The sequence below is a fragment of the Chiloscyllium punctatum genome, chromosome 40 (genome assembly GCF_047496795.1).
Source record: "Chiloscyllium punctatum isolate Juve2018m chromosome 40, sChiPun1.3, whole genome shotgun sequence".
Lineage (NCBI taxonomy): Eukaryota > Metazoa > Chordata > Chondrichthyes > Orectolobiformes > Hemiscylliidae > Chiloscyllium > Chiloscyllium punctatum.
The window spans coordinates 42,840,277-42,853,918 of record NC_092778.1 but is presented as its reverse complement, the minus strand read 5'-3'; the positions used below and the strand labels follow the sequence as shown (position 1 = coordinate 42,853,918).

The 13,642-nt window shown below is 40.1% G+C and overlaps 2 protein-coding genes across 6 annotated transcripts in view; one reads left to right on the top strand and one right to left on the bottom strand.

Annotated features, from left to right (window-relative positions):
* tmem204 (transmembrane protein 204) overlaps positions 1–13,588 on the top strand; it is a 58,861-nt gene extending 45,273 nt beyond the window's left edge. Inside the window, exon 4 of the mRNA XM_072559674.1 lies at positions 13,367–13,588. Coding sequence (XP_072415775.1) covers positions 13,367–13,431 — 65 coding nt within the window. The 3' untranslated portion in view covers positions 13,432–13,588. The remainder of the gene's footprint in view (positions 1–13,366) is intronic.
* The window catches only part of ift140 (intraflagellar transport 140 homolog (Chlamydomonas)), a 145,557-nt gene that overhangs the window by 90,365 nt on the left and 41,550 nt on the right, over positions 1–13,642 (bottom strand). For all 5 annotated transcript variants that reach the window (XM_072559663.1, XM_072559662.1, XM_072559665.1 and 2 more), the window contains 5 exons: positions 10,999–11,116; positions 7,920–8,056; positions 7,279–7,441; positions 4,524–4,655; positions 2,980–3,179 (listed from right to left, as the gene is read on the bottom strand). In XM_072559663.1, coding sequence (XP_072415764.1) covers positions 2,980–3,179; positions 4,524–4,655; positions 7,279–7,441; positions 7,920–8,056; positions 10,999–11,116 — 750 coding nt within the window. The remainder of the gene's footprint in view (positions 1–2,979; positions 3,180–4,523; positions 4,656–7,278; positions 7,442–7,919; positions 8,057–10,998; positions 11,117–13,642) is intronic.

Genomic DNA, 13,642 nt, shown 5'->3' with positions numbered 1-13,642 from the left:
ATAGCTGAAAGAATAAAATTGTAAGTAGATCTGTCACACAAACTCTTGCTATTTCACAGCATTATATGCTGATTTTTTTTCAAATGCAGTTACAGTGGGTTTTATGTAATTCTGGTACAAAACAGCTCTTACTGAAATATTTAAGAAAGCAGAACACTTTGGTTGTCACTGCTGGAACACATGAGTTTCTCCTGTGCATTTAATTTAAAGCCCAAATATTTCCTTAAATAAAATTTATATGATCAAGTTAATTCTGTGTTTGCATTTTTCTGGATTGCATTTTCTTCTACGGCTGTCAGATAATTTGAATAATTTGATCAGTTTAGTAAACAGTAAAGAGGTTTGGCAGAACTAATCAAAATTCAACTCAAGATAGAGATTTAGGTTAGATTAGATTAGATTGTTGTGGTTCTGTTCGCCGAGCTCGGAATTTGTGTTGCAGACGTTTCGTCCCCTGTCTAGGTGACATCCTCAGTGCTTGGGAACCTCCTGTGAAATGCTTCTGTGATCTTTCCTCCGGCATTCGTCGTGGTTTGAATCTGCCGCTTCCGGTTGTCAGTTCCAGCTGTCAGCTGCAGTGGTCGGTATATTGGGTCCAGATCGATGTGCTTATTGATTGAATCTGTGGATGAGTGCCATGCCTCTAGGAATTCCCTGGCTGTTCTCTGTTTGGCACTAGGAATTTCTAGAGGCATGGCACTCATCCACAGATTCGATCAATAAGCATATCGATCTGGACCCAATATACCGACCACAGCAACGGAGAGCTGGAACTGACAACCGGAAGCGGCAGATTCAAACCACGACGAATGACGGAGGAAAGATCACAGAAGCGCTTCACAGGAGGCTCCCAAGCACTGAGGATGTCACCTAGACAGGGGATGAAACGTCTGCAACACAAATTCCCAGCTCAGCGAACAGAACCACAACAACAAGCACCCGAGCTACAAATCTTCTCACAAACTTTGAATTAGAGTAGATTACTTACAGTGTGGAAACAGGCCCTTCGGCCCAACAAGTCCACACTGACCTGCCAAAGCACAACCCACCCAGACCCATTCCCCTATATTTACCCCTTCACCTAACACTACGGGCAATTTAGCATGGCCAATTCACCTAACCTGCACATTTTTGGACCGTGGGAGGAAACCGGAGCACCCGGAGGAAACCCATGCAGACATGGGGAGAATGTGCAAACTCCACACAGTAAGTCGCCTGAGGTGGGAATTGAACCCAGGTCTCTGGCGCTGTGAGGCAGCAGTGCTAACCACTGTGCCACCGTGCCGCCCAGAGGTAGCCAACTATATCACTCAATGTCCATTCTTCCCATTAATGAAGGTTAATTATTACAACAGGATCTTGATCAGATGGGTCAATGGGCTGAGAAGTGGCAGATGGAGTTTAATTCAGTTAAGTGCGAGGTGCTGCATTTGGGAAAGCAAATCTTAGCAGAACTTATACACTTAATGGTAAGGTCCTAGGGTGTGTTACTAGACAAAGAGAACGTGGAGTGCAGGTTCATAGCTCCTTAAAATGGAGTCGCAGGTAGACAGGATAGTGAAGAAGGCATTTGGTATGCTTTCCTTTATTGGTCAGCGTATGGAGTACAGGAGTTGGGAGGTCATGTTGTGGCTGTACAGGTCATTGGTTAGGCCACTGTTGGAATATTGCATGCAATCCTGGTCTCCTTCCTATCAGAAAGATGTGGTGAAACTTGAAAGGGTTCAGAAAAAATTTACAAGGACGTTGCCAGGGTTGGAGGATTTGAGCTATAAGGAGAGGCTGAATAGGCTGGGGCTGTTTTCCCCGAGTGTTGGAGGCTGAGGGGTGAGCTTATAGAGGTTTACAAAATTATGAGGGGCATGGATAGGATAAATAGACAAAGTCTTTTCCCTGGGGTCAGGGAATTCAGAACTTAGAGGGCATAGGGTGAGAGGGGAAAGATATAAAAGAGACCTATGGGGCAATTTTTTCAAACAGAGGGTGGAACGGGTATGGAATGAGCTGCCAGAGGAAGTGGTGGAGGCTGGTACAATTGCAACATTTAAAAGGCATTTGGATGGGTATATGAATAGGAAGGGTTTGGAGGGATATGGGCTGGGTGCTGGCTGGTGGGACTAGATTGGGTTGGGATATCTGGTCGGCATGGACAGATCGGACCGAAGGGTCTGTTTCCATGCTGTACATCTCTATGACTCTATCTTAGGCCATTTTGCTACATTAAAAGTGCCTAAAATGCAAGCTGCTGTTATTGGAAGGCATTTTATGAGCAATTATCATTTCATAGGATTACATACCAGAAAGAGGCCCTTCAGCACAACCAGTCCATGTCACTGCTTATGCTCCACTTGTGCCTCGTACCATCTTTTTTCATCTGAATCTATCTCCCTCATATGCTTCTCTGGCTTTTCCTTAACACAGTATTATTTGTTTCAATCATTCCGTACGATAATAAATTCCACATTCTTACCAGTCCTTGGGTGAAGAAGCTTCTAGTGAATTCCCTATTTGACTTCTTTGTGACTATGGTCTGTAAAAACGCTTCTAAAACTTTGTAGACATCATCGAGTCATTTGGATCAAAACATAAATAGTACATAAACCTATACTTTCAAATGAATTCTAGACACAAACTATGATGAACTGCAATATATATTCCGTATTGTTCCACAATACTATTAAATACATGTATCTGTTCTGAACCATTAGTTAAGTAGTGATCAATGGAATCAAAAGAAAAGCATCCAAAGTAGCAGATGAATAAATTGCTGTCTTGCATTATAATATTCTCAAAATTCTGATTCATCAGTTCAGAATGACCTTGTCTTAAAAATAAACAGGCTATGAATTTGACCATACCAACTATCCTTCAATATTCTAAACACTACAGTCCAATAAAGCAAACATCATAATGTACCGTGTAACAGTCACAGAAACTGATCATGAATTCTTTTTAATGAAAGGAGAGAAATTGGCTCACCTCTTGATGAGTTTAATTGATTTAAAAGCCTCATCCATGTCTCCTATTGTCAAATAAAAGCTGAAATTTAGCATGGCATCACGTGTCGCCTTGTCATAGTCCTCCAGCCCAACAAAGTCTCGCAGGGGCCTCTTGGCCACCATTTGTGGATTCGTAGGAGAACTTAGCTTCGATTCAGTTTCATTCATGGTCTCCCCTGACTAGAATTAAATTTAAAGAGATATTAGTGAGACAAACAATTCTATTTCATTTTCCAATTCATTTCCTGAATATGCTGACTCATGCTGTGATACAATTCCACAGAGACTAGTACATCTATGTTGTATCCTTTAAAGGGTCATTTGCATTGCATGAATCTCACATACCAAGTACCAGCTGACTGATTAATAATTGACAGGTGCCAAAACAGCCTGGGGATTGAAGACCCATCTTCCTGAGCTGTATAACTCAACACTGTGCCTGATATGTGGACATTTCAGGTTTCAGGAACATTCAACAGATCTTCAAAAAAACTTGGATAAACTAATAAAAAGGCTGGAAATACATTAGATATACAGCACAAAAACAGGTCATATGGCGCAAGCAGCCCATGCTGATGAATAGAACGCATTCACTCTTCAGAGAAGCAGCAGAAATGTTAGGTTGGCTTTCAGAGACCTATAGTGAAGCCTTAGTCAGCAGTGGCATGCAATTCAAGCAAGCAGGGCTTTATTCAGTTGTACATTGATCTGGTATAAAATGCCAATTCACTCGGAACTCCAAAAGGTAAACATTAGTATATCAGTTTCTCTCACAACATTTGAAACAGCTTGAACATTTAAAATATATGTTTATAAACTATATCAGGGTAGAAAGTACAATCTTCTTGCTGAGAGTTACAATATATTTGACAAAGGGTCAGTTAGACTCAAAACATCAGCTCTTTCCTCTCCTTACAGATGCTGCCAAACCTGCTGAGATTTTCCAGCATTTTCTCTTTTGGTATTAGATTCCAGCATCTGCAGTAATTTGCTTTTATCCAGAGTTACAATATATGATCAGTTGGCATCAGCTAAATTTGCATGTGCTTTTTCGTCAGGTCTGCTGTCAGTTTGAAGGTTAATGTATTTCAGTCCAAGTCCACATTTCAAGTTAATGAAGTGGAGCAGCTTAATTTTGTACAATCTATAAATGTAGGACAAAATCAACACCAAAACAAGTCACCCTTGTTTTATTCTGGATGTGTCATTGTGAAATGTTCTGTCAAACTCACTTAGGGCAGATACATAAACATGGATTAGATACAGAGTAAACCTTCATTTACATTGTTCCATCATACCCTCCCCAAGGCAAGTACAGAAAAGGTTAGAAAGGCACTCTCCCAATTTTTAACATTGCACTGAGCTGTTACTCCTGAAATGTATAAATCAACTTGAGTAAAATGTAAATGACTATTCTCCATATCACTGCATAACTACAGCACAGCACTTATTGAACATATGAATCGCTTTGAAATAGTGAATTATCAAAGGCAAATTTTGCTAGTACTCTATCATCCTGTATACCTTCTTGGAGAAGTAATAATATGGCACTTCTAGCCCCAGCAGGGCTTCATGGGACACCACTTTGGGGAAACTGTCCTGCAGCAAAAGACCATGTTCCTGTGTGATGAAGAATGATACCACCATTGCCTCCACCTGTCAAAATGGGAAGGTGCAAAGGAAAATATGTTAGAATAATTCAGGAATCAAAAGTAGGTTCTGCTATGTGAATTGAGAATTGACCAACTCCATATTATAGAAACACCAGGAATGCTGTTCCCTGCAGGTACATAGTAATATTCAAGTGGGATAATATTATACCATATACCATAAGACTCTGTAGTCTGATTTACTGAAGTCACATACTTCACAATGACAATCTCACAATATTTCACTTAATTTGCATTTTCCAGCAAACCATAGCCAATTATACAGCTGCTTGATCCATGACTTCCTTTTCTGCCACATAGTGTAACATTTGAGGTGCATCACTGTAAAAGTACCATTACTAATACATTCTCACTTAATTGTCATTGGGTGAGATAGAGAGGGAGCAATTGAGCAGAAGAAAGAAAGTAGAGAAACCTGCATTCATGACATTCCAAAAATGTTTTACAGCTAATGTACTTCACAACTATACTCTCTGTTTTAATGCATAAATAATGGAAGCTAATTTTCACATGATAAACTTCCATGGCAACATGATAATAACCAGATAAACTGTTTAGTCATGTTGACTGCAAAACAAATATTGGGGAGGAACTGACGTAACTCTCCTATTCACCTTTGAAATATTGCCAGGGAATGTTCTATGATTAATTGAGAGGGCAAATATGGCCACTTCTTCATCGAATGTCTCATGTGAAAGTTGACACCTCCAACTGCGCAGCATTTTGCAATAGTGTCGAAGCCCTGCTGTGAACCCACAATCTTCACAGGTGAGTGCCACAAACTGATATACAGCTGACACTGTGAAGCTGCAAGCCCACTATAGTATCATAAGATGAACTCAGAATTTGTATTCTTTGCAAGGTAAACATAATCCCAGCAACCCAAGCAGTCCAATATCACAAAATATTGATGTTTACAGTACAGTACAGTACAGATGGGGTCATTATGACTGCATAGGTCAATCTAAAGCTAATCCCAAAATCATGCTCTTTTCCAATCAGAATTTCATGGAATTGAGAGAATAGAAATAGTCTACTCAGTGCAACTGGTCTGTACTGATGGTTAAGCACCATTAAAGACACTTCCCAATTTAGTTAGTTATTCTCACCTATCTCTCAAATTACCCTCTACCCTTCTTCCTTGTGTAAACATTAAGCCTCCCTTTATTTGCAATAAGGTCAAGGGTTCTGATCGCAGGGGTCAGACATAGCTGAGATCGATACAATAGAGTCATAAATTAAACAAAAGTAAAAATGCCCTGACACTCAGTGAGAGGCACCCACTATTCAGAGTGAGGAAGCCTCCTGTTGTATTAAACAGCAGCATCCTTATCGAATTACACAGAAATACAGAAGCAAGTATGGGAATGTTAACAAGTTATTGTTGTTTATCAAGCTGTTATTGCAGGGGAATTTTAGCTTAGAACTACCAAGGCCTGAATTTTCATGATCCAACTATGTTTGGTGCAAACCAGAGTGGGCTAGGGGGGTGTTTAAAAATGACGGGCGAAAAACTTATTTTAAGATTTCTGATCTCCTTCTTGAATCCTCCAATTTTCATTGGCAAGGGATAAGAATCTGGGCTCATACTCCCAACCTGATAAGGTCCAATTCTAGAATAGGCATTTTCTATACCCTTTCAATTTTTCCACCTTCTCCATGACTCGACTCACCAATCTCAGAGGAGTGCTAAAACATAGTCTGGATTTGGGATTATTTTGAAAGGTTTGTTCAAAAGGGCGGCACGGTGGCACAGTGGTTAGCACTGCTGCCTCACAGCACCAGAGACCCGGGTTCAATTCCCGCCTCAGGCGACTGACTGTGTGGAGTTTGCACGTTCTCCCCGTGTCTGCGTGGGTTTCCTCCGGGTGCTCCGGTTTCCTCCCACAGTCCAAAGATGTGCAGGTCAGGTGAATTGGCCATGTTAAATTGCCCGTAGAGTTAGGTAAGGGGTAGATGTAGGGGTATGGGTGGGTTGCGCTTCGGCGGGGCGGTGTGCACTTGTCGGGCCGAAGGGCCTGTTTCCACACTGTAAGTAATCTAATCTAATCTAATCTAATCATGTCCCTCCACGCCAATTCCAGCACATGTCCCTCCACCACTTATCTCCAATGATCCCAGATGCCCAAGTCAACTCACCCAAAGCTCATAAAAGAATACAGATTCTCATAAAGGATTATATGAATGATCTTGCTAACACGGCTGCAGAAGAGACTGACTGTTCTTTGATGTTAGTAAGCAAGTGTCGCCTGATCTCTTTTGTCAATGCCTCAAAATGTTTGTTTCTCTCCCACAAGATAAACAGATGCCAAGTGTTTACAGCTTCTTATTGATATTTTGATGGTTGGGCCAATTGACACTTTTACAGGTTGTAACAACAGCAGTTTCTTTTCAAAACATTATTAATGAGTGACTTTTAACCATTTCACATTTATCATTGTTACTATAAGGTTCAGTTTTTCTGTATTAGGTGAACAGGTGTCACAAGTTAGCATGAGAAGTCAGGAAATTTCCAGACTTGAGCTACCTGACTCGAAATTTAAAATCTAGCCACAAGGCTCTTTCTTTCCTCTCAAATCTGCAATTTTTGCTTCTGACAAAATACCCACCTTGTACTCTGGGCAATTGGTCTCAGTAGCTGCATGCAGTTTTGACTGCTTTGAAGTTGAAACAGCCAGAAGTGCTTCACAAACAAACAGTTTAGGTTCATTCTGGTCCCAGAAATGGCTGATTGGATATCGTCCCAGCAGTTCACTCATCCGAGAATGCCCCCTGCATAGTTAAAATCACAGACTATGAAAAGCTGCAACAAGTCAGGTGTTTTCATCCATGTTAGGTTATTTGGTGGACTTTCTCTTGTTGTATTTGATACATACAGTGAGGAAGGAGAAATGTCATTATGACCAAATCTGGCCTGTGTGTGTTTCTAATTATATAGTGCATAAGTTAAATCAAAAAATAGGTCCAGCTTCATCTGCCATGCCTTCTCCTCCCCTGATAGTTATTGCTTATTTGACTATTATCTCCTTGTCCTAGACCTTTCTCCCTTATAAAAATAGCTCCACTACCTACCCCTGTGCATTCCAAGTCTCCCAAAACCCTAGCACATCAGTATTTGTTTCTATTTTTCATCCTTGGAGGTGCTTCAGTATGAAGAACACAATTAACATACAATCTTTGCTTAGCTTTAAACAGCCACAAGCAACCTTAAGGGACCTCTCTCATTTAACAGCCACCCTAACTTACTCACTTTTCCGTGTCACTTTCTTCCACATGAGGGATAGAACAGATTTCACTGCTTGGTCGTCCAGTTTCAAAGTCAAAATAATTCAGAGTGTCCATCTCCACATCATAGAAGAACACCCTGGAATCTGGGGTGCCATTCACCTAAGGAAAAATACCATTTCATCAATGTCTCAATAACAAAAAAAAGACTAAAATTCAAAACTAAACAACAATTAAACAGAACATGAATAAACTAAATACCAACTTTCCCCACACATTGCTTTGAAAACTGAAGATCAGTAGACAAACTAACCAGGTACCTGAGAATGGAACTTGCCATAAGGACACTAAATATAGAAAGATTGGGCTAATTATATTAAAATGAATCTTGCTGTGCCAACCTGTGAAGACTGTCTTCCTGCATAATATGGCCACTGAGTCTTAGATTCCCAGTTCACCTTGTTGCTAATACAAGGTAGACAAAAAGAAACCAACCTAGTAACTGACTCAAGAAACATGTGCTAGGATCTATACACAGACAGAACACAATGAACAGACAGATTGGTATTCTTCTTGTTGCTCAGCATAGTACCTTTGCCATAGGCAACAGTATCCATCCAGTCAGTGGCTGGATGACTGCTCATGATGTATGAGAATGGCTGTGAGCATCACTTTTGTGCACCTTGCAGTCGCCTCTTATGGATAATAGGATCCTTCCCATGACTGAGTGCCTAGATCTGCTTATGTACTGAAATTGTGGTCCCATAAAAAATATAACTTCTAATTTATGCTTTTTCTGTCTGTCATTGCGACGTTGACTGAGAGATAAATCCAGAATGCCAGGATAGCTTCCCAGCTCTTGGGTTGTAAGCTTGCTTGTTGAGCTGGTAGATTTGTCCTCAGACAGTTCGTCACCATGCTGGGTATCATCAACAGTCAGCCTCCGACGAAGTACTCGTGTCCTATCCCACTTGCCATTTATGTGTATTGGTCTGTTGTGGTGGGTGATATCACTTCCAGTTCTTTTTCTGAGAGGTTGGTAAATGGGGTCCAAATCGATATGTTTGTTATTGGAGTTCCAGTTTGAATGCCAGGCCTCTCGGAATTCCTGTGCGTGTCTTTGTTTAGCCTGCCCCAGGACGTATGTATTGTCTCAGTTGAATTGCTGTCCCTCTTTGCCTGTGTGTATGGATACGAGTGATAGTTGGTCATGTCTTTTGGTGACTAGTTTGTGCTCATGTATCCTGATGGTTAGTTTCCTGCCTGTCTGCCAAATGTAATGTTTGTTGCAGTCCTTGCAGGGTATTTTGACATTCGTTCTGCTGGTTATTGGCATGGGGTCTGCAGCACAGTTGATCAGTCAGTCTAGTCGACTGCATTTGCTGCTGACAATGTGATCTTCTCTTCATTGGAGAAACAAAGTGTAGATTCAGTGCCACTTCACAGAATACCTATGTTCTGTTCACAAAAAAGACCTTGAGCTTCCAGATGCCTGCTTTTCAACACACTACATTGTTCCCTGGCCAACATCTCTGTCTTAGGCTTGTTGCAGTGTGCCAGTGAAGCTCAGCGCAAGCTGGACGAACAGCACCTCATTTTCCATTTGGAAACTCGAAGGCTTCTGGACTCGGAGTTATAGAATCATAGAGATATACAGCACAGAAACACACCCTTCAGTTCAACGTTTCCATGCTGACCAGATAACCGAAATAAATCTAGTCCCATTTGCCAGCATTTGGCCCATTTCCCTTCAATAGCAAGTTTAATAATTTTGAGGCTTGAGACATCTTCTCCCATTTCCTTTCCTCAACCCCCACACACCAGGTCTTGTTATCACATGGTCTGCTATTACACACCACCCATTGTTCACCATTAATAGTCCCGATTAGTAGCTATTTATTCTCCTAGGCTGATCATTATCTACTCCTTTGTCTGTCCATCTACTCTTCTCTCTCTTTGGGCTCTATCTCCGCCAATCATTTTCTCCTTTCCCTCTCCCCTCTACCCTATTTTCTGCATTTAAAAATCAACATTTCCTCGATAGCATCAGCTCTAAAGAAGGATCACATGACCTGAATCGTTAATTCTGATTTCTCTCCACAGATGCTGCCAAAGCTGCTGAGATTTTCCAGCAATTTCTGATTCTGTTTCTGATTTCCAGCATTCACAGTTCTTTTGAGTGTTTTTCTCTATTTGTATACAAATTCAAACATTTGTAAATGCACAGTGATAACCCTTTGGTCCCAAAATACTTATAAATTACAAACAAAAACAACAGCTTTTCTTTAGTACACCAAATGCAACCTGGTACAGTATCTAAAAATACATCTTGTATTGTTGTTAAAAACACCACTCATACAGTACTCAAATCAGAGTCCCTGTCTATAATATCTCAATAGGCTTACTCCACTTGTGACTTTAACTTATAGAGTGGTACTGCAGATAGCTTCTTCCTGGAGTTAATTGTATACCTGAGCTTAAAAAAACATAGCTTTAAGCAATCACTTCAGGATTTTATCCCAACACTTTTGCCCTGGGACTATCACTGATGCAGCACTTCCAAGTAATCTATTTTCACTATATCCTTCCCTCCTCAGGAGCACTGGTTTACATAAGTATCCTTATCAAACGACTTCAGAAGATTGCTTAAAACTCAAAGTAAAAGCTAAAAATAAAATCTCCCACTAAACTATGGGTTTTCTCCCAGGCTTAAAAAAATACCTCTCAAACTTTCTCAACAGTAGCTTATTTATCCTATTTGGCTGTAAAACCCTACCAACATACAACAAAAAATCTTAATTCTAAAGTTAAGCTTCAAAAATTGTTTTAAAATAAATTACCATGGCTATAGAAATACTTACAAGTTAATTATTAACTTCAGACACACAGATAATTCATATATTACTAACAGAAAAAACAAAAAAAACTCAATAAACAAAAACTCACATTTATATATTAATTACAATCTATAATCACACAATTGTGTAACAGAATTAAACCTTCTGACAGAGTTCCATTGTAGAAAAAGGTTTCGCTGTTACCATTGTTGGTCCAAATGTGCAAGGAAAACTGTTTGGAGTTGGCAAGTTTTCAACTGTACATACCCTATTGATGAGAATGCTGACGTTATTACCATTGGAGCTGCATTTCACAGATGTAATACTCCCAAGATTGGGGACATGTTCTGCCAGGTTTTTAGCATTACAGTGTGGCTTTGCTTCCCTACAGAACAGAATGAACATCAGGTTAGGCAAGTATCAGAATACTGATTAAAAAAATCCTTCCCGCAAACACAGCTAAGCCTGAAAGATAGACAAAACAAATAATATTAGTCTCCCCTGTAACTGAAAATCACCACTAGTCCATAATTGTGCACATAAAGGGAATAACATGCTCATTAACCTCTACCCATGTAATTAAATGAATATAGGAGATAGAAGTAATGCACTCTATTTGCCCCTTTGATTCTGCTTTGCCATTTAATAACATTATGGCTAATCTGATTGTAATCTCAACTCCACATTTCCACCTACCTCTAATTACACTGCAATTCAGGAACAGAGTTCCAAGAAAGTTCAACCCTTGAACAGAAAATATTTCTCATTTTGGTCCTAATGGGTGACTCCTTATTTTTAAACAGAGACCCCCTAGTTATAGATTTTCCTACAGGAGTAAGCATTCTTTCTACATCTACCTGGTCAAAACACCTCAGGATCTTATACGCTTCAATCAAATAACGCCTTCCTCTTCTGAACTCCAGCAGATGCAAGCCAAGTTTATCCAACCTCTTCTTAAAAGAAACTTACATGTTTCAGGTATTAGTTTCATACACTTCCTCTAAACTGCTTCCAATGCATTTACATCCTTCCTTGAATAAGGAGACCAATGCTGTTCAAAGTATGCCAGATATGGTCTCATCAATGCCCCATCTATGGAAGCATATCCTCCCTACTTTTGTTACCACCTATATGTTCAATTCACATCACAGTAAAATATAACATTCAATTAACTTTTCTAAATACTTCCAAATACCTGCAATCTGGCCTTTTCTCAAACAAAATCAGAAATTGCTGGAAAAACTCAGCAGGTCAGGCAGCAACTGTGGAGACAAAGCAGAGTTAATGTTTCGGATCCAGTGACCCTTCTTCAGAATGTTCTGAAAGCTTGGCTTGCCCTCCTGTACTCTTTACTGAACCAAGGTTGAACCTTGTTTGATGGTAACTGTGGACTGACAGACATGCTGGGCCATGAAGCTGTTTTGGGGCATAATTTGCCTAATGCTGATGTTCTGCAGCGCAGGTGATCTTACTGAAAGACACAAAAGATTCTGTGGTTGAGTTTGGCAGGCTAGAGTTTGAATAGTGTAGATGTTGAGTGAGTGTTTCCTTTGTGAAGGGAAGTAGAACTGCAGCACAAGGGCTCTCACAGTCAAGAATGCAGAGGAGGAATAACATCTCTCAGACGGTCATTAGTCTTTGGAATTCTCTTCTACAGATTCCAGTGCAGACTCAGTGGTTGATTATGTTTAAGGATGAATTAATTTTTGATTGACAGGGATTCAAGGGGCTACAGGTGACATGACTAGACTCTGTGGAAGTAGCATTTTAAATTCTAATATTAGGGCGGCATGGTGGCTCACTGGTTAGCACTGCTGCCTCACAGGAATCCAGGTTCGATTCCTGCCTCGGGTGACTGTCTGCGTGGAGTTTGCACATTTGCCTTGTGTTTGCGCGGGTTTCCTCCCACAATCCAAAGTTGCGCAGGTTAGGTGAATTGGCCATGCTAAATTGCCCATAGTGTTCAGGGATGTGCAGGTTATGTGCATTAGCAGGGGAAAATATACAGGAATAGGGTAGGGGTGGATTACGCTTCAGAAGATCGATGTGGACTTGTTGGGCCAAAGGGCCTGTTTCCACACTGGAGGGATTCTATTTTAACATCGGCAACAAAAATGGCTTGACTGTTTGTAAATCAGGGATTGATAACCAATCAACCAGTGATTAACAGAAATCTTCAGAAAGATGGCAGAATTTAAATGTAAAGTATTGGGGTATGTTTACCCACCCCTATTTTCTAAATGCAACCTTTATGACCTGTGGAAGAATAAGGTAACTGTGTTGACTTGGGTTACTTTGTTACTGAAGAAGGCAAAAGAAACAGCTTTGGATAGATTACCAACTTTAATGCATAACATTTACCAAAAAGATGATTTAATAACTGCTTATGAGACACGTTCAGATTTTGACAATTTCAGAAATATTGAAGATAGTTTCATTGCAAAGCACATAATGGAATTCAGTAGATCATACACAAGAACTGGAGAAAATTAATCAGGAAATTGCCCAAACTGTGTGTTGGATTTTAAGTTACTATACTGTGCCAAACAATAGAGTTTAAACAGTATTTGCAGATAAACATTACTAGAAACATCCGAAGCACTAAGAAAACTTCTTGAAAAAAATTCCTTTACAGAAACACTGCAAATGAGGCAACTGATCACATACGAAGTCAACCTTTCATCCCAGGAATCAACCTAGTGACTCTCTTTTGAACTACCTCCACTGCCAGTATATCCTTTCTTAAATACGGGGACATAAAGTGTGCACTGTATTCCTCAATAACATTCTGTAAAGTTTTAACAAGACTTCACTATTTTCAAAGCCCAACTCTTGAGCAATAAAGGTCAAACGTCTATTCGTTTACTCAATTACTTGTTGCACCTGCATGGTAACCTTTTGTCTCTCATAC